Consider the following 22,902-nt stretch of genomic DNA (forward strand, 5'->3'; position numbering starts at 1 on the left):
CAACCTCACTAAATGCTTGACCACCAGGGAAGTCTTTTCTTTTTGACCATGAACCTGATCTAAATATTTCCAGAAAGGAGAACAAAAAAAATCTCAATTGTCACGAGAAACATGATTAAAGTCGACAACATCTTTTCACCCTGTAGAGTGGCAAAATATATAGAAGGCATGGGAAACGGAGTGTACGTCAGAGCAGCCAGTTTGCACAGTGAAGTCATTGTAGCAGTATCCGCTGAAATAAAACATGGACGTATTCCTTTTTTTTTTTTTTTTAAAGATTTTATTTATTTATTTGACAGACAGAGATCACAAGTAGGCAGAGAGGCAGGCAGAGAGAGAGAGAGAGGAGGAAGCAGGCTCCCTGCGGAGCAGAGAGCCCGATGCGGGGCTCGATCCCAGGACCCTGGGACCATGACCTGAGCCGAAGGCAGAGGCTTTAACCCACTGAGCCACCCAGGCGCCCCACATGGACGTATTCTTGATGAAGAACTGTAGTTAGACTACATGGAGTATCAGAGAGGGTGTAGGGTTAAGGGTAGTCTTAATCACTGCTGGGTGGGAGCATTTACTAGTACCATCTTATTTAAGAACTATTGTGCAATGCCTATTAAAATGTAAAGCACATATGCCCTGGGACCCCACAATACCATTTCTCAACCTCTGCCCTAGACACACACACACACAAGTTCCCAAGGAGGCAAACACAGGATTTTCACCCTAGCATTGTGTGTGATTACAGTCTCTTATATTTTCTAATACTCTTAGAACTTCGTTTTGCTGTGGATCTTAAGAAAGTCCAGGCTTGTGATTGTGTGCACTAAAGAAAGCTAAACAAATACAAGGAGGGAGTAACTATGGCATCCTGGCCCTTGGGTGCTGAGAGAACAGAGTGGAAATTAGAACAGAGGGCCAGTCTTTGGGGGACCCCCGCATAGGACTCTGTAGTGGAGCGGGCACAACAGAGTTAGTTAACATTCCAGGCCAAAAGAAGCCTCCAGTCTTGGGGGGAAGGGGCCTGCAGATGGACTGACTCCAGCACAGCAGCTCTGGGATTCCCAGTCCTCTTTGTAAGTCAGTGTCTAGGGAAGTTTGAATGGTAGGGGTGGGGAGAGAGGGGGCTGAGAAGGGAGAGAGAACAGAAGGCAGTTGCTAGGGGATGGCTTGAAAAGTCTCACCACAAGCTTGGAATTTGGCAGAAACCACTGATCTCGTGCCAGGGTTTTGGAAGACAGGTCCTGGGCCTATTTCCGGCATCAGACCTTTGCACAGCCTAGCCCAGCCCAGCCCAGCCCAGCGGTGTGCCACAGAGAGGGAGAGAGAGGGAGGAAGAAGGAAAGGGGAGGTAGGAAGCATTGGAAAGGGAGAGGAGAGACAGCGAAAGAAAGGGACATAGGGAGGGAGAAAGAGGGAAAGAGAGAAACTGAGACCGTTTAGAGTGAGCCCTAAAACAAACAAATGAACATACGAAAATTCAGGAACCTTGCCCTACCCTTTAATTGCATGGAGAAATAAGATGGTAAAAGAGAAGAGTAAAAGTGGGGTGGGGCGGTGAGCCAAGTCTACCCATGGCCAATTTTGGAAAGCCCAAGCTGTGAGTGGTTTTTATATTTTGAAATGGCTGAAAAAAAATCAAAGAGAGAATGATATTTTATGACATGTGCAAATGTATATGAAATTAAAATTTCGGCGTTTGCAAATGAAGCTTCAATGGCAGAGACGTGATGGTTGGTGCGTGTGCCACCGAGGGCTCCTTTCATAGCACAACCACAGAGGTGGGTAGACACACCAGAATCCGCACGGCCCGCGAAGCAGACATTTACTCTCTGGCCCTTTCCAGAAAACCTCTGCTGACCCCTGGAGTGAAAGATATTACGGAAAGGCCCTTTCTGAGACCCAATGCGTAACGAGGGGGAGTAACAATAATACAGAAGAGCTCCTGAGTGTTTCCCATGGGACAAAGTCTGTGCTAAGAGCTTATCATGCATAATTCAATTGAGTCGGCAGAATATCCCAGAGTTGTGGCCGCTCTTTAAATCTGTTATTTCCTGGAGGCAGAAACAGAGGTTTAGAGCCATGGTTGAAAGCTGCTCATTTGGGTCACTCAGGGAGCTTTTAAAATTCACTGATGCTCGGCCTCACCCAGACCTAGGATCCCCCAGCACGCGTCTGAGTCCCCAGCCCTCTGAGTTCTGAGCACGTGCACTGAAGCCTGACGATACTTCCTCCCAGAGGGCAAATTCACAGGCTCTGGTCATTTCTGAGATGGAATTTGCCTTCTGCCTTCCGAGCTGGTAGTTAGCAGCTCTCTCCTCATTTTCTGAGTGATCGTTTCTACCATCTACCGAGTGTCCACCATGAGCTCTGGGCTTCATCTTCATTACAGCAGCTTTCCCTTCAGCCCTACCTCAGCAAGCCCCCGTAGCCGGTGTGACAGCCCAGCCCGCTTTTCCAGATGAGGCTCAGATGAGGTCAAAGTGACTCGCCTGACAACAGCTGCCCTGTGGAGGGCAGTGGCCTGGAGGAAGCCCACTATGGGCTCTGGAGAGTGGGTTATGCTCTGTTTCTAGATCCGGATGCTGGTTACATGGGTACTTTGGTTTCTGAAAATTCACAGAGCCGTACACTCAGGGGAACTTTTAGGTAAGTGTGTCATACCACGAGAAAAAGTTAAAAACGCTTTGTTAAAGGTGGCCAAAGCATAATGAAGATAAGATTTGAATTTTGGTCTATACCACTGTTTGCTATGTGTGAGGAGACCTCTCTTTTGGGATCCAAGAGACTAAAGAGCCTCAAAGCACACAGACAGAAAGCTGTCTCCAGCTCTCCTTTGGATGCCGAGAAGTCTCTCTGGCAATGCATGTCTTTAATATTGCTGGAACACTGACTAATCTCCCTGTTTAGCAGTGAGAGAAGACCTCAGGCCCAGAGCCTTAGTGAGCAATATGTCTAGGCAGGTTTTAATACTCCTGCTTGATTTTCATGACATTTAACTTTCTATTACCTTCTGAGGCAGACTTGTCTCATGGCCTCCCCAGGATCCACTTCCATTGTCTTCCTTGGTAAGACAACCCTGATTTTCGTACCCAGCTTCACAGACCTCATTTCCCAGCCTCCCTTGCAGTTAGGTAGGCCAGATGGCTATGCGTGCCCAATGAGAATCAAGTAGAAATTGCTGGGTGGGACTCTGAGGAATGCTCCGTGGTTAAAAGGCATACAAACACATCTTTTGTCTTTCCTCTTTTCTGATGCCTGCCTGATGGCTGGGACTCAGCAGCCATTTTGAGCTATAAAGCAGTCTCGGTGATGGCAGTCACCCAGTAAGAAGAGCAAAGTGGAAGGAGAGGAGGAGCCTGGGTTCCCAGCAACACCATGGAGCTGACAGATGAGCCTGGGACTGCTTCCTCCCATTCTTCTTTGTAAGCAACAAAGAAATAAACGATCTTAATTTAAGCCTATTATTTCTCCTCTCTGTTTCTAGCAGTCAAATGCAATTGCTTATTGAAACATCTTCAATTTATGGCAGAATATACCTACTTCTGATATATAGTAATATAAGTCTGTTTTTTGCCAAAATAAATATAAGTGAGTAAACGCAGACACTAATATGTGAACTAGCACGAGTGAATTATAGATCACAAAATGACCAATTGGGAAGAAATTCTGGGAACCACTGTATCAGGCTATATGCAATTGATCTTGGAATAACACGGGTTTGAACTGCACGGGTCCACATATATATGGATTTTTTTGATATACTACAGGGCTGTATACATATCTTCTCTTCCTTATGATTTTCTTAACATTTTTTTCCTAGGGGCACCTGGGTGGTTCGGTTGGTTAAGTATCTACCTTTGGCTCAGGTCATGATCTCCCTTTGCCTACAGCTCCCCCTACTTGTGCTCAATGACTCTCTCTCTCTCTCTCTCTCTCTCTCTCAAATAAATAAATAAAATCTTTTTTAAAAAATTAAAAAAAAATTTTTCTAGCTTACGCTATTGTAACAATACAGTATCATCCATATAACATACAAAGTATGCATTAATGCACTGTTGATGTTATTGGAAAGACTTCTGGCCAATAGCAGACTGTTAGTGAAGTTTTGGGGGGAATCGAAAGTTCTATGTGGATTTTTGACTGTGCCGTGGCTTGGGGCCCCTAGCCCTTACACTGTTCAAGGGTCAGTTGTACTGCCTTATTGCCTGTAGAGAATCCGTGAGGAGAGAGGTTCTCCATTTTCGCAAAGGGAACACTTTTCTTGGTTGCCCTGGAGTTTGGGCATCTCATTACTGTATCCAGGTCCACACCAGATCAGTTCTGGAAGCCCAGGGGAATGCTCACTTACCAGCCGTCTTCCAGGGTCTGTGTGCTGCTCCTTCCCTCCTGCCTCTTCTCCAGCTCCACTGCTGTCTGTTCCAACAGAGCAGACACGGCATCCTGTGGAGACAAAGGCCCGGGCCTTCATGTGCATGCCACTGGAGCCACCTCACTGGGCAAGAATCGGAGCTCAGGGTGTGACCCTCCCCACGGACGGAGAATAAAACTGAAGAGCCGAGTGGGTGAGCATCCTGCCCCACGGTCACTTATAAACTGTAAGGACAGCGCTCAGTTCAGCTAACTGGCAGTTCTCCTGAGAATAACCCTGTCCGCTTGGACAGACTTTTGGAAGACAGTCAAGTTCAGTAGTTGAGTGAGGCAGAATTATAGGTCTCTGGCTATAAAGAGATTATAGTGTAGTTGGGAAGACCATCACATGAACTGTCAGTAACAAAATAACATGATGTGTAAGAACAAAGGAGCAATGGCAAAGTCAGCTTGTTGTATTCAGGGAAGACTTCCTGGAGGAAGAGCATCCATACTGAACAGTGTCTACAGTGAGGAAGCCTGTGTGACTTGAGGAAACTAACCTCTCTGAGACTCAGTTTCCTCTACAGTAGTTTCTAATAACTACTACAAAGGGCTGTTACGAAGATTAATTGAGAATATGTCCATAAGGTATATAGAAGAGTACCGAGTACATAATTAGCATTCAGTAAATGGCAGCTCATAGTAGAGCAAAAACTGCTCTTGTAGTTTTCTGAGCCCATAGTTAATCAGCAAATATCTTTGGTTGTGTGGGCCAGAGCCTGAAAACCCCCTGAAATTTTCTTTTGGGGAGGAGGGAACAGAAATCAGTTGAAGGCCTGGTATACGTCATGCACTGATAAACAGCTTATGTGTAGCATCTTATTTAATCTTTACAACTATTCTGATATGTAGAGCTTACAATTATTCCCTTGAGAAATGGGAACAAGGAAACGAATGTGTCTAAGGTTGATGTGACTCACCAAAGGACATGCTCTAGAAAGCAGAGGATATTTTCAAGACCTTTGCCAGCTCACGGACCCCTTTTTAGAATGAGGGAGACCTAGCTTTGTTGCTTATTGGATGTATGTCTTTAGGTAACCTTTCTGAGCCTTGGTAATGGCACATAATAAACACAGAAGGAAGTGCAGAAAATGAGGAGGATGAAAAAGGAGGTGGGGGTGGTGGGGAGGAAAGAGATTTAATCCTTACCCTTATCCTTAACTGGATGACCTAGCCCATCCCCTCCACTGAAATCCTGGGCAATGACTATCCAGAGTAACCAAGTACAGACTGTTCTTTACATGTGCTTCTTCAAACCTTCCTAATAACCTTTTCGGACTTAGATTAGACATAAAAAAAAAAAAACAACCCAAAAAACCCACAGAGGCTCAGGGAAGTGAAATGACTGACCTGTCACCCAACTAACAATCACCCAGTCCTTCCTGTGACTTTCTGTTGCCTCTTAGAGCAAGCCTCCACTACGGACCATGATGCTGGTAGTGGCTTCTCAAGAAAGGTTAATGTTTTATCTTACACAGTTTCTCCTTCCTACTCCACTTCACTAAAAAAACCAACATAAATCAAGGTTTTCATCAGCCAAGTTCTATTACGTCAAGCCAAGTGCAAAAGGGGAGAAAGCACAGATGTGGAAGATGTGCAAATGGGGGCTACCTGCCCCTTAGCAGAGCAGCTTGTCCTCCTCTCCCTCTCTGTTCCAATACCCTCGGCTGCTTCCCCCACCTCTGACGCCCGCTCTCTCCAGTTCAGGGAGAGGGTTTTCCGTCCATCCATCCAGGTGCTGCAGACATAGGAGGGTGGGGCCAACCCGGGGCCCAGCTCACCGTGCTTTCAGGCCCTGGGGTGGAGACCTTGGCTCCCACTGGTTTGGGCTCCCTGCTCTGTTTCTTCAAGTATTTGTAGCTCAGGAGGTTGTACCAGCGAGTCGACCTCTCCCCAGACCGACAGACCTCAGCCAGGCTGATCTGGGCGCCTCCCTGTTGAGGATGGGAAAAGGCACGAGGATAAGCCAGGGCTTGACAAGGTATTCTGGGGAATTTGGCTCCTGAGGGAAGTAGGAAAAACACCCCCAGAGGGGATGGGAACTTCTGGGAAGAGGAAAGGATGAGCTGTGAATCATTTTCTACAACTCACTCATTCACTAACTTACTCATTCATTGGTTTACTCATTCACCAAATCCTTGTTGGAACACCCACTGCGTGTATTTTTTTTGTTAATTATGATAAAAAACAAAAAAATTACCATCTCCTGTCCCCCAGTTTTACTGAAATATAATTGACATGTAACATTGTACTAGTTTAAGTTGTACAACATAAAGATTTGGGGGGGCGCCTGGTTGGCTCAGTTGGTAGAGCATGTGGCTCTTGATCTCAGGGTTGTGAATTCGAGCCTCAGGTGGGATGCAGTTTACTTAAAAAAATAAAGATTTGGAAGAGTATGTATTATGAAATGATTACCACAACAAGTTCAGTTAACATGCATCACCTCATGGTTATAATTTTTTTTTCTTACACGAGAGCTTTAAGATCTTTCCCAACAACTTTCAAATAAGTAATACAGTGTTGCTAACTAGTCCCCACCCTGTACATCACATGGCCACAACTTATTTATCTTATAACTAGATGTTTGTACCTTTTGAATACCTTTACCCATGTCCACTACCCACCCTCCACCCCCCATCTCTGGCAATGATCAGTCTGTTTCTATGAGTGTGGTTTTTCAGATTTCACATGTAAGTGAGACCACACAGTCTTTGTTTTTCTCTCTCTGGCTTATTGCACTTAATATGTTATCAAGGCCCATCCATGTTGTCATGTAAAATTTGCCCTTACTGTTAAGTGTATAGTTCAATAGTGTTTATATTTACATTATGCAACGGATCTCTAGTATGTTTTCATCCTGCAAATCGGAAACTCTATTCTCATTAAGCAGCTTCCTTTTTCTCCTTTTTCTCTTCCCCCGGTCCCGAGTAAACACCACTTTCTGTTTCTATGAATTTGACTATTTCAGAAACCTCATATAAGTGGCATCACTCACTTATTTGTCTTTCTGTGACTGGCTTTTTTCACTTACCATCATGTTTTCAAGGTTTATTTGTGTTGTAGCATGGGACAGGATTTTTTCCTTTTTAAGGCTGAATAATGTTCCATTATACACAGAGATCACTTTTTTTTGAGACAGAGTGTGTGTGCAAGCCAGGTTGGGAGGTGTGGGAACAGAGGGCGATGGAGAGAATCCTAACTAGGTTCTGCGCCCAGCACGGGGCCCGACGTGGGGCTCAATCTCATGACCCTGAGACTGTGACCAGAGCCAAAATCAAGAGTCAGGACTCTTAACTGACTGAGCCACCCCAGTGCCCCAGAGACTACACTTTTTAATCCATTTATCTACGGACACACATTCGGGTTGCTTCTGTCTCTTGACTATCGTGAATAATGTTGCTATGAACACAGTGTGCAAGTATCTCTTCAAGACCTCGTTTATGGGGGTGCCTGGATGGGCCTTTGCCTTCAGCTCAGATCATGGTCTCGGGATCCTGGAATTGAGCCTCACATACGGCTCTCTGCTCGGCGGGGAACCTGCTTCCCCTTCTCTCTCTACCTGCCTCTCTGCCTACTTGTGATCTCTGTCAAATAAATTAATAAAACCTTAAGAAAAAAAGACCTTGTTTATATACCCAGATATGAGATTGTTAGATCACAATGCAATTCCATTTTTAATTTTTTGAGGAACCACCCACGCTTTCCCATAGCAGCCCTGCCTAACGACTTAGACCCCACCAACAGTGCACAAGTCTTTTCTTTTTTCCCACATCCTTGCAAACATCTGCTGTCTCTTGTCCCTCTGATAATAAGCATTCTAAGAAGGATGAGGCGCTTTCTCACTGTGATTTTGATTTGCATGTCTCTGATGATTAGTGATGGTGATCATCTTCTTATATACCTGTTGGCCTTCTGTATGTCTTCTTCAGAAAAAATGATGATTTAAATCTTCTGCACGTTTTTAGCTTGGATTGTTTGCTTTTTTACTGTGGAGTAGTACAAGTGCTTTGTACATTTTGGATATTAACCCTTTATCAGACACATGACTTGCAGACACTTTCTCCTATTTGGTAGATTGCCTTTTCATTTTGTTGACGATTTCCTGTGCTGTGCAGATGCTTTTTTTAGTTTGATATAGTCCCACTTGTTTATTTTTGCTTTTGTTGCCTGACTCCTTTTTGAAGTCAGATCCAAAAACTCATCACTAAGACCAGTGTAGAAGATTTTGAACAACTCAAAGCTCCAGCAACAGGAGACTGCAGAAATAAACCATAATATACCTACCCGATGGGGTATTATATAGCTACATACAGAAAAATGAGGAAAATCTCTAGGTGCTGATGTGGAGAGACTTCCAGGCTGTACTGTTTTTGTTTTTGTTGTTGTTGTTTTTAAGATTTTATTTATTTATTTGAGAGAGAGAGAGAGTGAGAGAGAGAAAGCATGAGAGGAGAGAGGTCATCAGGAGAAGCAGACTCCCTGCAGAGTTGGGAGGCCGATGCGGGACTGGATCCCGGGACTCCAGGATCATGACCTGAGCCGAAGGCAGTCGCCCAATGAACTGAGCCACCCAGGGGCCCTCCAGGCTATACTGTTAAGGGGAACAAAAAAAAAACCCAACCCCCAGAACAGTGCAGAATGGAATATGCCATACGCTACATTTTGTTTAAGAAATGGAAAGGTGGGGCACCTGGGTGGCTCAGTTTGTTAAGCGACTGCCTTCAGCTAAGCTGGAGTCCCAGGATCGAGTCCCACATATGGCTCCCTGCTCAGCAGGGGGTGTGCTTCTCCCTCTGACCTTCCTCTATCTCATGCTCCCTCTCATTCTCTCTCAAATTAAAAAAAAAAAAAAATGGAAAAAGGGAAGAGAATACATATATTCTCTTTCTATATATACATACATTTTGCCCGTTTTTGAGGTGCAAGGTGAATATATGTACAAAAAGAAATGGTGGAAAGATAAAGAAAACACTAATCAAAGCGCTTAGCCATCTAGGATAGGTGGGGGGACTGGGTGCAAGGGTCAGGGGGAACACGATTTCTCTTCAGTTAATCTTTCTATATAGTTTTTCTTTGAATCGTGTAAACGGATGTCTTAAGATGGAGTGAAACAACACCGTATCAACCTAATTGAATGTAACCTCCCAGGGAAAGGATTTATTTCCGATGACACACATCCTGTGGCAAAAATGATAAAATAATTCTCACCATTCCTCAGAGGCCTTATTGTTTCAACATGCCCTCTTTCAAAGAGCCCTGACCAGGTCCGGGGTTTGGCTGACTCACCATCCCCAAAACAACAGTGGCTGTGCCAACGGGGTAGCAGAAGACACCACGAGCCAGTTTGTGAAGTTAGCCAGTAGCCAAGCGGTGGCTCGAGTGGCCCCTGAGATGAGGAGGGGCCTCTCCAACCCACCTGGGATCCTTTCCCCCAGTTTTTCCTTCTGTCAGGATGGACCAGGCATGGTACGGACTGTGCAAACCCAACGTGTGGCTAACGGCTAATTTCTACAACAGTGGTGAGTAAGTGGGGAAAACGAGGTAAATAACTCCTACCCGCGGGACTAGAGTCAGTTCAGGTATTAAATGGCCGGTGCATTTTAGGCACCTGTAAAACATTTACATATACACAAATGTGTGTGTATTACTCATTTATTCATTTAATAAATATCCTCTGAGCACTTCGCAGCAGACTTACACAGGAACATGTAAGACAAGGTTCTGCCCTCAAGGGGCTCAAAGACAGACAAATGCATCAGACATTATGGTTCAGAACATGCCAGGTCATGTTCAAGGGGTAGGGGGGGAATGAAAATAATGACAGCTTTGAGGTGTGACACGCCGTCAGGTCACTAGTAATTCTAACAAGATACACCATGTATTTTGGACTGGCTCATAGGTGAGAATATGGTCTACTTTGGCAAACGATTTGCTTTGAAGGCATTCATTTATTTATTCAACACACACACACACACACACACACACACACACACACACACACACACACACACACAGTAGCCTCTACGTGCCAGACACTGTTTTGGGTGCTGGGGATACAGGAAGATTTAAGGCAGATAAAAATCTCTGCCCTCACGAGCTCACATTCCAGTCTGGGGGAATCAGATAAACAAATTGAAAGTAAATACTAGATTGTATTTCATGGGACTCTAAGATGCCATTAATTATACAATATACTATTTCATGCACTCTAAGAAAGAAAACTAGTTGCCAATTAAACTATGACCTGTCATCTAGTATAAAGTGCATCTTGATTTTAGAGATTCAATAAAATGTGAAAATCATGTATGCCCTAAAATCTGTGATATAAACAAAGGGGGAACGTGCCGCAGAGAAAAAGAATACAGAGAGAGGGGAGCGGGGGCGGATAAGAGAGGGGGGAAAGGGACGGTGATTTTAAATAGGGTGGAAGGAAGACCTCACTGAGAAGGTGACTTTTGGGTCAAGCCCAGAATGAGGCAGGGGAGTGAGCCTTGCCCATCAGTATCTGGGAGAAGAGAATTCCGGTCAGAGGGGACAGCAAGTGCAAAGGCCTAAAGCGGGGAGCATGCTGATGTATTCAAGGGGCACGAGGAGGCTGGAAGAGTCATCCTGGGATGAAATCTGGGAGAGTAATAGGGGCAAATCCCCGAGGGCTTTAGGGGGCAGGCAAGGAGCCCAGGAGTTGACTCTAGGTGGACAGAAGCTACCCTAAGGTTTTAGGTTAAAGGAGTCTCACGCACTGATTTGCAATTTAACAGGCTCACTCTGGCTTCCATGTTAAGAGATGAAGGGAGGCAAGGACCGACACAGGGAGACCTGTAGAGCTGGCTGTAGGATCCAGGTGACAGATGGCAGTGGGGCAGTGGGCAGTGGTAAATGGCTGGGATCTTTTTTTTTTTTTTTCTTGGCAGAGGATTTTTAGTTTTTTTATTTTTAAACTTTATTATTTAGAGCAGTTTTAGGTTCACAGAAAAAAAACTGAGTGGAAAGTACAAAGAGTTTCCATACACCTTCTGTCCCCCAAAACACACAACCTCCCCCACTATCAACATCTAATGGCTGGAATCTTTTGAAGATGAAGCTGCCAGAAGTTTCTAAAGGACCGGATGTGGGGTGGAGAGGAAGAAAGGGGTCAAAGATGACCCTGTGGTCCCCAGCCTGGGCAGTGGAAGGACAGGGTTACTGTCAGCTGGGACAATGAAGACACAAAAGGAAAGATCAGGGGTGTGCTTGTGGACAAGTTCGTCTGAGATGCTTCCTGGACAGGCAAGAGAAGATGTGAAACAGACAGTGGGAGTGTAAGGCAGCTGCGTGTGCAGAGGCCCCAGCTGGAGCCAGACATCTGGCATGGTGGTGGACGCCAGAGAATGAGGCTCTCAATCACCGGGGCAGGGGATGCGAATGGAAAAGGAAGAAGGGCGAGACCTGAGCCCTGGTGCCCTGCGACACAGCAGTCGGGGAACTGAGAAGAATCAGCGGAGACAGAGAAGCCAGTGATGAGGGGAGGACGCTGAGACTGAGGTGTCCTGGAGGCCAAGTCAGGGCAAAGGATGCCGAGGAAGACTCGCCGAGCAGAGCGACTGAAAAAACACGGCTGACCAGCCAAGGGAAAGGAGGATAGAGCAGCGGCCCCCAATGACCTCACTGAGCACACTTCTAGTGGAATGGTGAGGACGGAATCCCATGTGAGCTGGTTTCCAGAGAGAACATGAACACCCTTTCCACAATTTACTATAAAGGAAAAAAACGAGGTAGTAGCTGGAGGGAGAAATGGGTAAAAAGCTTCTCTCTCTCTCTCTCTCTCTCCCTTTTTCTTTTTTTCTTTTTGGGTTTCTTTTTAAGCATTGGGGCATTCCCAGCATATACTGACAGGCCAGATCCAGTGCAGGAAGGACTGGAGAGAGGACAGAGCCCGAGTCACCAGTGCCATGGTGTCCCTGAGAGAAGCCTGCTTCAGACGGGGAGTGGGGGAGGACCGAGGGGAGAGCCAGGAGAAACGGCAAGAACGAGTGAGGCAAGGGCCTCAGCAAGGGGAGCCTGACCTGGAGAAGCTGCTGCTAGAAATGTGAGGACAGACGGGCAGAGGAGGGACTCTCCGGCAGAGGCTTTAACCCACTGAGCCACCCAGGTGCCCCTCATTTTATGTTTTATAAACAAATAATGTATGATTGCCCCTGGGACAAAGGGAAGGCGATGGGCCTAGGGAGAGGCAGTATCGGTGCTGAGTAGCACTGAGTAAAGTAGCACTGAGTAAACCCTAATGAGGTTTATGACCTCAATTTTATTTTTTTTAAAGATTTATTTATTTATTTGAGAGAAAGGGAGAGCATGAACACACATGCACACTTGTGTTGGGGGAGAGGGGCAGAGGAGGGACTCTCCGGCAGAGGCTTTAACCCACTGAGCCACCCAGGTGCCCCTCATTTTATGTTTTATTAATAAATAATGTATGATTTGTTTTAGGGGTGCAGGTCTGGAATTCATGTCTTACACAATTCTCAGTGCTCATCACAGCACGTACCCTCCCCAGTGTCCGTTATATGACTACCATTTTAAAATGAGACCCCACAGCTTGGCTGTGTTTCCCTCCAAGTGCAGGGGTGAAGAATAGTTCACTTTGACAGGGCGGGGGTTTTCCCTAGTGGGGAAGGCAAGGTGAAACGGAGCAAGGGAGCCTCTTTGTTGTAATGGTTACCTGTGGGATAGGAGTGGGGCCTGGGAAATGGGCTTTCTTAACAGAACCTGTGCCAAGTGGCACTGAGCTTAGCAGCTGGGAGTGGACGACCAGGGCATGAACAACCAGGGCCCAGCTGGAGAGCCTGTGACCCCTGTTATGCCATACTCAAGCATCTGGTATAACTGTTACCTGAGATATTGGGGAAGGCAGGCCTCGTATTCATCCTAACCCATAACTCAGGTCTGGGGGCGGTGGGGGGGATGACACAGGAACCCCCTGAGAGGCAGGACAGTACAATGCCTGTGTGGAAGGAAGCTGCAAAGGAATCAGGCTTCTCCACCAACTTGATGGGTGGCCTGGGCAGGCTACTTAGCATTCTGGGACCTTGATTTTTTTTTTTTTTTAAGATTTTATTTATTTATTTGACAGAGAGAGCGAGAGCGAGAGCGAGCGAGAGAGAGAGAGAGTGTGTGTGTGTGTGTGTGTGTATATAAGCAGAGAGGAGAGGCAGACTCCCCACTGAACAGAGAGCCTAATGCGGGGCTCTATCCCAGGACCCTAGGATCATGACCTGAGCTGAAGGCAGATGCTTAACCCATTGAGCTACCCGGGCACCTCAGGGGGCCTTGATCCTTTGTCTGACACATGGAGGCAATTCTGACATCTCTTCCTCAGGCTGCTGGGAGGGTTGAGTGCGATGCTGCACAGAGTTCTTAGCACAGTCCTAGACACGGACACTGCTCAGGATGGGGACCACTGCTGCAGGCTGGCTGACGAGGCAGCTCCAAACATCAGGGATTCCCCAAACCCAGCACTGTAGGGAGACCGCGTGGGAGCACACAGCCTTTCTCCTCGAGTCCCACGTCCTCGCCTGCTCCTCTAACCACCAAAACACGGCAGCCCGACACTCCACATCCCCACAGGAAACAGGAAAGTAGGTTTCCCATTGGCCACAGACAGAGGCAAGCCACACTGGGATGAGCGCTTTGGCTGCTGCCATGGCAACCAGCAATGGCCAGACTTCCATTAGGAAGGAGGAATAAAAGACATCCAATTAGGAGAAGAGAATAGGATTCTCTTCTCACTGAGGAATTCCCAGGGCTGAGGAAGTGCTTCAGCAGAAGAGACTGGCTTTAGAAAACCTTTCTGCTCTAATATCCAGTGCCTCCCCTGCTCGCCAGTCTTCAATCAGTGTCCTAGCTGTGGGCTCCGGTGGGACTGACATGAGTGGGCGGTGCGAGGGGACTTGCTGTAGGTTCTAACCGCTCCAGCCACTGTGTGACCCTGCAAAGTTCTGTGACCTCGCTGTTCCTCCGTTTCCTCACTGACGTAACAGTACCTGTTCCATAAGATTGTAGTGAGGGTAGAGAAACCACACGACTGCAGCTTAGCTCAGCACCCACCACAGCAGGTCCCTTCAGTCTAGGGGTGTTATCGCATTATTGCCAATAACAGTATCAGCAACATAAACGGCAATGATGTTGTTCTGTACCCCAGCGGAGGAGGGGCAGGAGTGGGAAATGAGAGCCAGCAAGCATCTAGTCTGCACAGACACATCCCTGTTTTACTTGCTGTGGGGAGCAGCAGCCATCGGTAGCGCTTGGGAACTTAATAAAAATGCAGAAACTCCTGCTGTCCCCGCCTGTCCCCAGTCTTGCTGAATCAGAATCTCCATTTTTAACCAGAGCCCCAGGTAACCCGTGTGCATGTTCAAGTTCCAGAAACTCTGCTTTAATCCTCATTTAATCCTCAGAGAGCCATCTGTGAGGTAGGCAGTGTTAGCTGGATTTTGTAGATACGAGACAGAGAATTAGGAGTCGTAGGCAACACAGCCTCAGGCACAAGGGACGCGGCCTCAGTTGTGGGGCTCAGAAAGGAGCTTCCCACTTCTTCGCTCCCTGCTCGCCGTGAGTGTGAGAACGCTGTTCGCCTGCCCCAGAGTTCCCTGCCTGGAACCCAGGATGAGCTTGCGTTTTCTCTAAGCCTCCTCCTCCCTAAACTGCAAGGTGGGCCCATCCCCAGAAAGACAGAAGGCCAGACAGACACAGACAGACAGACAGAGCCCTCACCAGGCACTCCTCCAGATGGCTCCTGTCGGTGGTACAGACATCGACTCTTAAGGTCTTCTGGTGAAGGGCTGGATAGGACATGGACACCCAGAACATTTCATTGAACACGAGGGTGTCTGAGGCGTCCAGGGGCCGGGTCCGGAACAGGCAGGTGGTGCTTTCGGAGCAGGGAAGGATAGCTACGCGAATGTTCCTAGAGGGAGACAGAGAAGAGCCCAGCTCAGCCCGGATCTGGGCTGATGTGTTGGGCTAAATGGTTGCTGCGAATCCCTCAGCAAACAGCAGTGGGGAGTCCAAGTTCTCAAGGAGTTGTGCAGGTATTCGTAAGGGAAGCAGAAAGGGCCCCCAGATAACACATCACTCTTCCTTCTTCTGAATCCCCCAATCCCCAGAACCTCAAAGTGGTTGGAGCCTGAGGCCGACAGTGTGCAAACTTCCGTGCGCAGAAGAATCAGCGAGTCTGCTTGCTAACACTCGGGAAGCCTTACACAACCACTGGTAGGAAGGCAAAGTGCTACAGCCCCACAGAGGGGACAATCACAGAGGCACTGACCCTGGGACCCATTCAGCTGGCATCTGGATACTCTCCCACAGATACCCCTGCACAAGAACCAATGAGAGACGGAGCAGGTCATTCATTCTGGCTCTGTTTGTAAGAGCGGAAGATTGAAAACGACTCTGCTATCCCATCTTGTCGTCCTTCTGTTTGGCCGGCTTTCCTCCCGCCTTTCCCCTTCCCACACATCGCAGCCTCAGATGCTGGCTGGGTGCAGACGACGGAAATAGGAGTCCTGTTGCTGCCCCAACGTGCACCGTCTAGTCAAAGAAGAAACATGTAGGCAGAGGAAATGCAACGAAATGGAGAGCCGGTGGGCAGTGGGAAGAGCCAACAGGCAAACAGGGCAGTGTTCGCTGCATCATCCCCTGTAAGGTAAGAGCCATCACACCCTTCCGACAGAAGTGCAGCGACGGGCACTGACTCTTGAGAACGGCAGACCCTTCTCCTTCTGTGTGGAATACTTGGGCTTAGAGCAGACAAAAGGGGCCATGACCACCTTCTTCATAAGGCTTCGAGTTCACAAGGGCAAGGATGTGCTCAGCGCCCCATTCTTGTGCCAGCCCACGGCAGGTGCTCACAACGTACTTGGGAAGGAACTAAAGCTGTGGAGAGTGCTTCCCTTTACAGTTAGTGAGTTCACCATCACGCCCGAATCCACACTCATGGCACGGACATGTGGCATGACGACAGTCACACGTATTAAACACACACAGAGCCCACTGTCAGAGCAGGATAGAGGAGGAGAGCACCCCCAGGGAAAGCCACAGAGGCTGAGAGGGTGACAGACACGGTGTCAGCGATATACTCACACTTTCTGGTCCTGCTGCAGCGGCAGAGCAGAAAGGTTACTGAGCTGGATGATTAATATTGCAAATTGCTTATTCTTCTCATCATACCTGAAATGGAAAGGGGCATACGGAGCTCCTATGAGTGACACATTTCTCTCTCTCTCTTAATGATCACCAATGTGGCCACTGGCTGCTCGGGGGTGCTGTGGTGAGCTTGGGGGCAGAGGGCCCGGGCTTTGCTGCCATGCAGGGGTGTAGGTACAGAGCTGTCAGTCTCAATGTTTAAAGAGAAGCCAGAAGATTGCGCTATCTGAAATTTCTTGATATTTAAATGTTGGCCATTAATTTCTACTGAAAATAATATCGAGGTCATCTTACACCGAGAGAAAACCACAAGAATAACAAATCTGAGCTGCAGCCCCCAGAGGGTGGAAACCTCAATGGGATGGTAAGACAAAAAGCCACAGCAACAGTGACCAAACAGACCGACACGCTGAAGGTCTCAGTCAGGGTCTGGAGCTGTCATCGGCCAGCTCCGTGGGTTGGGGTAAGTTGCAAGGTCTTCAAGACCTCATTTTTTTTTTTTTTTACGATTTTATTTATTTATATGACAGGCAGAGATCACAAGTAGGCAGAGAGGCAGGCAGAGAGAGAGAGAGAGGTGGAAGCAGGCTCCCTGCTGAGCAGAGAGCCCAATGCGGGGCTCGATCCCAGGACCCTGGGATCATGACCTGAGCCGAAGGCAGAGGCTTTAACCCACTGAGCCACCCAGGTGCCCCCAAGACCTCATTTTTAAACTCTTTTGTAAAATGTGGAGCTGAGAAGGAGGGAGAGGGTTGGCCCCCTTTAGCTGGGAGCCCTCAGCTCCCTGGCAGGTCCTGCTGGGTCTGCCTTCCTCCCCCCGGCAGCCATGAAGGTCAAGGCTGGGAGGATGCTGCCAACCATCCCCTCTGCATCTGCCCTCCCAGTCACTTACTTCAGGGCAATCTGAACCCGGGTTGTACCCACTGCTTCTGATTCATCACTGTCAAAAGCAGCAGCTTCTGAAGCACCCAATCTGGAAGGCAACGTAGGGAAGAAGAGGGTCAGGCTTCCCTGCAGTAACCTAGGGCCAAAGCCATTTTCCAGACACGGGGTTCTCTCTGGCAGGGTGCGGCTGGGTCTTCCCCCTCTTCCCTGGAGGGAAGTCTGGGTCAGCTCAGACTCCCTGCAGACCCTTCCTTCCCACAGCTGCTCAGGATTCCTCTCTGGAAGGGGCTGTCCTTTCTCCAGTACTTGCCCCCTTAGCTACACGCTCCTTCGTGGCAATCACAGGACCAGCACTCCCACAAAGGCGACGTGCCCCCAGCCCCAGGAGGAACAGTGCTGTGTACACCTTTAACACATCCTAAACAGGGCTCCCGGCGGGGAAGGTGGGGTCACCTGGCCATGCCCTCCCACATACCAGTGGGGTCCCGGGCTCTGCATTCTCAGACTTCCCAAAGAAAGCCAACACTCAGGGACCCACCTCTGCACAGAAGCCTCATACACACCACTGTCCCCGGCCACGGATTCATCTGACACAGCAGCTGAGACACAGGCCACTTTCAGGCTGCACCCCTGGGCTGTATTCATAGCTGGAGGGGAAAGGGGGAAAAAGGAAGGATGGCAAGGTAGGATTCAGAAACCAGGACGCTGTCTTTGCAACATATACTTTTGATCTACTCTCTGTCCTAGGGCGGTCCTGCCAATACCACCTCTGAACTCAACAGCAAGGTCCTGCCTTGTTTTGGGGTGTAGGTTTCTGTCGTTGAATATCCCAGACTTGGAAGCCCACATGCCTGGGTGCACATCTCAGCTCCACCACTTACTGCTTTGCGACGCTGGGACATGGCCAGAGAGTCTCTGATTCCTTCTCTGTAAAACGGGAAAAGTAACACCTACCCTATGAGGCTGCTGGGAGGACCCAATGGGACATTCTAGTGAAGTCCTCAGTACAGAGCCTGATGCAGGAAAGCACTCGACGAAATTCAGTACCACTATCCTTACTGCAATGCTCATTCCCACCACTGTGCTGATGCCTTCTAGATCGATCCCTATGCATCTGGGGCAAAATAACAGCCCCTGGACCCTTGGGAGGGGCAAGAGGAAAACAAGGGAGGATTTTACCACTCAGCTTGTTCCATCCCATTCTTAAGTCCGCTCCTTAGCTCCCCTTCCCTTGACAGAGGCCCTCAAAAGTCTCCGACCCAGGGGTCCAACCAGGCACTTGGCCCATGCTGCACATTCCTTCTCCCCCTAAGTCGCAAGCGCCGATGGTAGCCAGGCCCACTGCCAGGCTCTGAGCTATCAAGAGGGACAGGACAGTTCCTGAGCTCCATGCAGTGGGGAAGACTGGGTTCAGGCCCTTCAACCCCACAGCCAGCATTCAGAGTGCCTGCTGGGTGCCAGGCACCGGGGCAGCCCGGAGAAGAGACTGGCCCAGGCTGAGTGAAGGGATGGGGACAGCGAGCCTGGGGGAAGCCAAGAGACCATCTGGGTGCAGCTTTCCCAGCCTGCGTCCCACGCCTGCTGCGGCCAGCGGAGACCTCCCGCCTTTAGACCCACGCATCTCCACCCTCCACTAAGCCACTTAAGGAGATTAATTTGTCTGCTGACTGAACAGCGGCACTAATCGCATAACCTGCTTAGTGTCAGAGCTCAGCCTGGCATCGCTCACCGCGGGGATGGCATTTGGAGACGGCGTGAAGGAAAACCCCGTCCTGAGACATGTGCGGTCCTTGGTCCACAAGTCCCAAGGACGCTCAGGGAGGAGTGGGGTCACTCCGGCACCTTGCTGGGCCCCTTACTTGGCTCGCCGCCAGCCTCTGACAGACTGTCAGGAGCTTCGGGAGCCTCCTTAGAGGTTCTGCCGGCACCCGCTCCTCTCCAGGGGGCAATTTTCTGAAGTTGGCCACCTGCTGTCGTAGGAAGTCTATTTTTATTTTTGTTTGAGAGCACTCAGCAAGACTCCCTTCCTGATGAGGGAGTCCCAGGGATCTCTCGGCTTCTCTTCTAAGGAAATGGCTGGCACTCACCCAGAGGAGCCTTTAATTAACCAGGAAATCTCATCTTCCCCCCACCTTGCTCCCACTGGCCCTTGCACTCGGACGGATAATTCTGGGCATCGTAGCAGCCATCCTGCCTAGTCCTGGAGCCTTAAGGCTGAGATGGGTCCAGCGTCTCCCACCAGGCCTCATGAGGAGCCAGGAGAAGGAGCCCTGCGCATACAAAGCCGGCACGTCTTAGTGTGGATCTGGGCAGGTGGTCCTGGAGCCAGTCCAATTCTACCACTTCCTAGCTATGACACTGACCTTACTGGGCCCCACTTCCTTTGTAAATGAGGATAAAAATTGCACCCATCTCACAGAGTTGTTATGAGGCTTAAATGAGTAAATACGTTACAGTGACCGTATGCTGTATACCTGCATTTAGTAACTGACACCAGGAAAGCCTGGGAACTGCAGGTGAGCTGTCTGGGCACCTGGCTCAGTTTTGACCTTTACACCAGATGGGCATGGTGGGGCCAGTAAGCACCAGAGTGTCTCAGGAGCAAACACACAGAGCCGCCTCACATCTAGAGAGGAGTGCCATGATCAAGAGGTTGGGTGCTCGGGCAGGAAAACCCAGGTTCCAATCCCTTCTTTCCCCACTTGCTGGCTGGAGGACCTAGAGCAAGCAATACCACCTTTCTGAACCCGCTTCCACATCTGTGAAATGGGCATAATAGAAATAACCTATTTCACTGTATAAAGCACATTGCCCATCACATAATATACCCCAATAAATGATAACTATTATAATTTAATATGTAGTTGCTGCAAAAAAAATGAAGAATTTCTCTCCTGACAAATCTTAGCTATACTGTCAGCATTTCTGTCTTGCAGATTCCAACTTGAATCTCAATCCATGGCAAAATGTTCTTTCCAACCCCATGCAGAATGGGAGCCAGATTATATCATTCCCCGATTCAAACGATCATATGGGTCCCTGCCGCTATTAGGATAAAATCCTAACTCCCTAGCATGGCCCGCCGGGCCTCAAATGACCCAGACTCTGCCTGATTCTCTGGTTTGCTGGAGACCTCTAAATGCTGGCCTCAGAGGTTTTGCTCCTGCTTTTCCCAAGGCTGGCTCCTTCTCACTCTTCAACCATCCACTCAAATGTCGCCTTCCTCTACAGCCCAGTCTGAATGTGCAGCCCCACCCCAACCGGAATGGCCCCACTGCATCCAGTTTAATTTTCCTTCTAGGGCTTTCATTGGTCTGACAGACCAATGTGACTTTCTGTGCCTTCATTTCATATGAACTTCCTAGGGACAGGGACCTTGAGCTTGCCTGCCCTTAATGCTGTATTCTTGTGACTAATCCTGTGCCTGGCACATGGCCTATCTGTTGAACGAATAAAGAAACCTGCATACATCCATGAGCACAAGCCCTGGCATTTAGTTTTAACAGATACTTAATATCTGTTGAGTGAAGGAGTCCACCACGGAAAACCCCCTTAGCCCAGGACCCAGAACATGGTAAGCACCTAAAAAGTGCCTACTGAATGACTAAATGAATTGATAGAGATGTGAAGGCCGGGCACACAGAAAGCAGTCAGTGAATGACCACAATTATCCCTGGGATCTGTGCTCAGGCCTGAGTGCACGTCCTACCCTCCTCCCTCCCTGCGGTCCCCCTTCTGGATGTGATGCTCTCTACCTTGGCCCAATGGTTTGCCTTCCGTTCCTGGTTCGTCCAGCGGGTACCTCTCCCGGGTGCTGCTGCTGAGGCTCAGTTCACAGAGAGCGGCACTCAGCTCTGGGTCTTCAGACTCCAGAGGGCTCAGGAAAGCATCTCCAGCCAGGAGGGGGTCAGCAATGAGAGGGGAGCAGGGCGGGGATGGAGAGGAGAGGGAAGAGCGGGGGGACAGGGAGGTCATGGACTTCGGGGTGCCAGACAGGGAGCGCAGGGCCTGCAGGCGGCTGCCCCCCTCTGCCTTCTGGGTCTTGGCCACCTCGTCCTCATGGATGGTGGTGATGCAGCCTGAGGGCCGGAAGCCCGTGGCCCCCTCCAGGATCAGAAACTCCACCTTGCTCTGCAGCTCTGAGTCCAGTGGCTCGAAGGGGTCATAGTAGAGGTCAGTGAAGCTGGCTGAGGTGGAGGAGTCCAGGCTGGAGGCGGCCAGGGAGCCCCGGCTGGACGTGAGGGATCCAGGGCTGCTGCCTGAGGACAGGGACTGCATGCTGCTTGAGAGGCTGGGGGCAGGGAGAGAAGAGAGGGTGAGTAACGCAGAACGGAGTGGGCCATCTGGAACCTCCTTCCTGGCTCGGAATAGCACTACGGCCACTTACAACACCATTTTTGTTAGACCCTCTTGACAGTCTCAGGGGGAACCCTGCACCCCCATTTCACTAAAGAGGACACCCTCAGAAGCCCACAGAATCAGAAAGTGCCAGAGCCGGGATTCAGACCCAAGTCAGCTGCCTTAGAAGTCCACCTTTTCTTGTCTCCCAAACCTCCACCGGCTCTAGTCCATTTTCACACTTTTCCCCTCTATGAATCCATCCCTATTTCTTGATAGTTTTCCTCAGATAATCTCGGTCATTACTCATCAATATGTTTATCTTAAAAGGAAACTTTATATCCTAAGTGTGATTGGAAAAGCAGTATCACTTACTGCAAAAAGAAGGTGAGCATTACACATCTCTGATGGAACAAAATGTTATTAAATCCCAGCGATGCGCTGCTGCCCACCAAGGCCCAGGCCTGAGGCCTGTGCTCCGTGTGTCAGGAAAGCGGGTGGGCAGGTATTCGAGACGTCAGTGAGACACACAATGGGGGCCCGCTCCTTGGTGCTGGCAGAAGGACTGAGGGCGCCACAGTCCAGAGAGCTGGAGGACCCAGCCCCTGGCCACGCCGGGCCCAGCCCAAGCCCAAGCCCACCAGCCTGACCAGCTGCCTGTGGTGCTTCGAAATGCCCGCACTCAAGCCGTGGAACACACTGGAAGGGCAGAGCCCAGCCGTGTGGCCACACTCACGGCCTGCCACTCACCTTTTCAGCTGGGAGTGCAGCGCTGCGACTTGTCGGGTGGCTTCCTCCAGCTCTCTCACCAGCTGGTTCCTCTTACTGTTCAACTTTAACCTGAAGGGACAGAGGGCATGAGTGGGGAGCCCCAGGAGATCCAGCCTCCATCCACCTGAACGAGGAATCGTAGGCAGGTACTTGCGGAGATGTACACAGACCCACAGTCACATACACAAGAATCTTCCGGAAGCATTTTACCACGTTTGGGGAGACAGGGCCTCCACATACGACCCTCTAGTAATGGCTATACTCATCACCTACTACATGCCAGGGGCTATGCTAGGAAACGTATAACGTAGCCTTAATCCATCTGCA

General features: G+C 49.2%; 1 protein-coding gene across 2 annotated transcripts in view; it reads right to left on the reverse strand.

Annotated features, from left to right (window-relative positions):
- LOC111141103 (WW and C2 domain containing 1) overlaps positions 1–22,902 on the reverse strand; it is a 151,406-nt gene that overhangs the window by 16,017 nt on the left and 112,487 nt on the right. For both annotated transcript variants that reach the window (XM_022493434.1, XM_022493433.1), the window contains exons 10-17: positions 22,555–22,644; positions 21,222–21,757; positions 18,005–18,113; positions 17,474–17,554; positions 16,519–16,605; positions 15,151–15,343; positions 6,186–6,338; positions 4,343–4,434 (exon numbers count right to left, since the gene is read on the reverse strand). In XM_022493434.1, the coding sequence (XP_022349142.1) occupies positions 4,343–4,434; positions 6,186–6,338; positions 15,151–15,343; positions 16,519–16,605; positions 17,474–17,554; positions 18,005–18,113; positions 21,222–21,757; positions 22,555–22,644 (1,341 nt within the window). The remainder of the gene's footprint in view (positions 1–4,342; positions 4,435–6,185; positions 6,339–15,150; positions 15,344–16,518; positions 16,606–17,473; positions 17,555–18,004; positions 18,114–21,221; positions 21,758–22,554; positions 22,645–22,902) is intronic.

Source organism: Enhydra lutris, unplaced genomic scaffold (genome assembly GCF_002288905.1).
Source record: "Enhydra lutris kenyoni isolate GAN:26980312 unplaced genomic scaffold, ASM228890v2 scaffoldscaffold5, whole genome shotgun sequence".
Taxonomy (NCBI): Eukaryota; Metazoa; Chordata; class Mammalia; order Carnivora; family Mustelidae; genus Enhydra; species Enhydra lutris.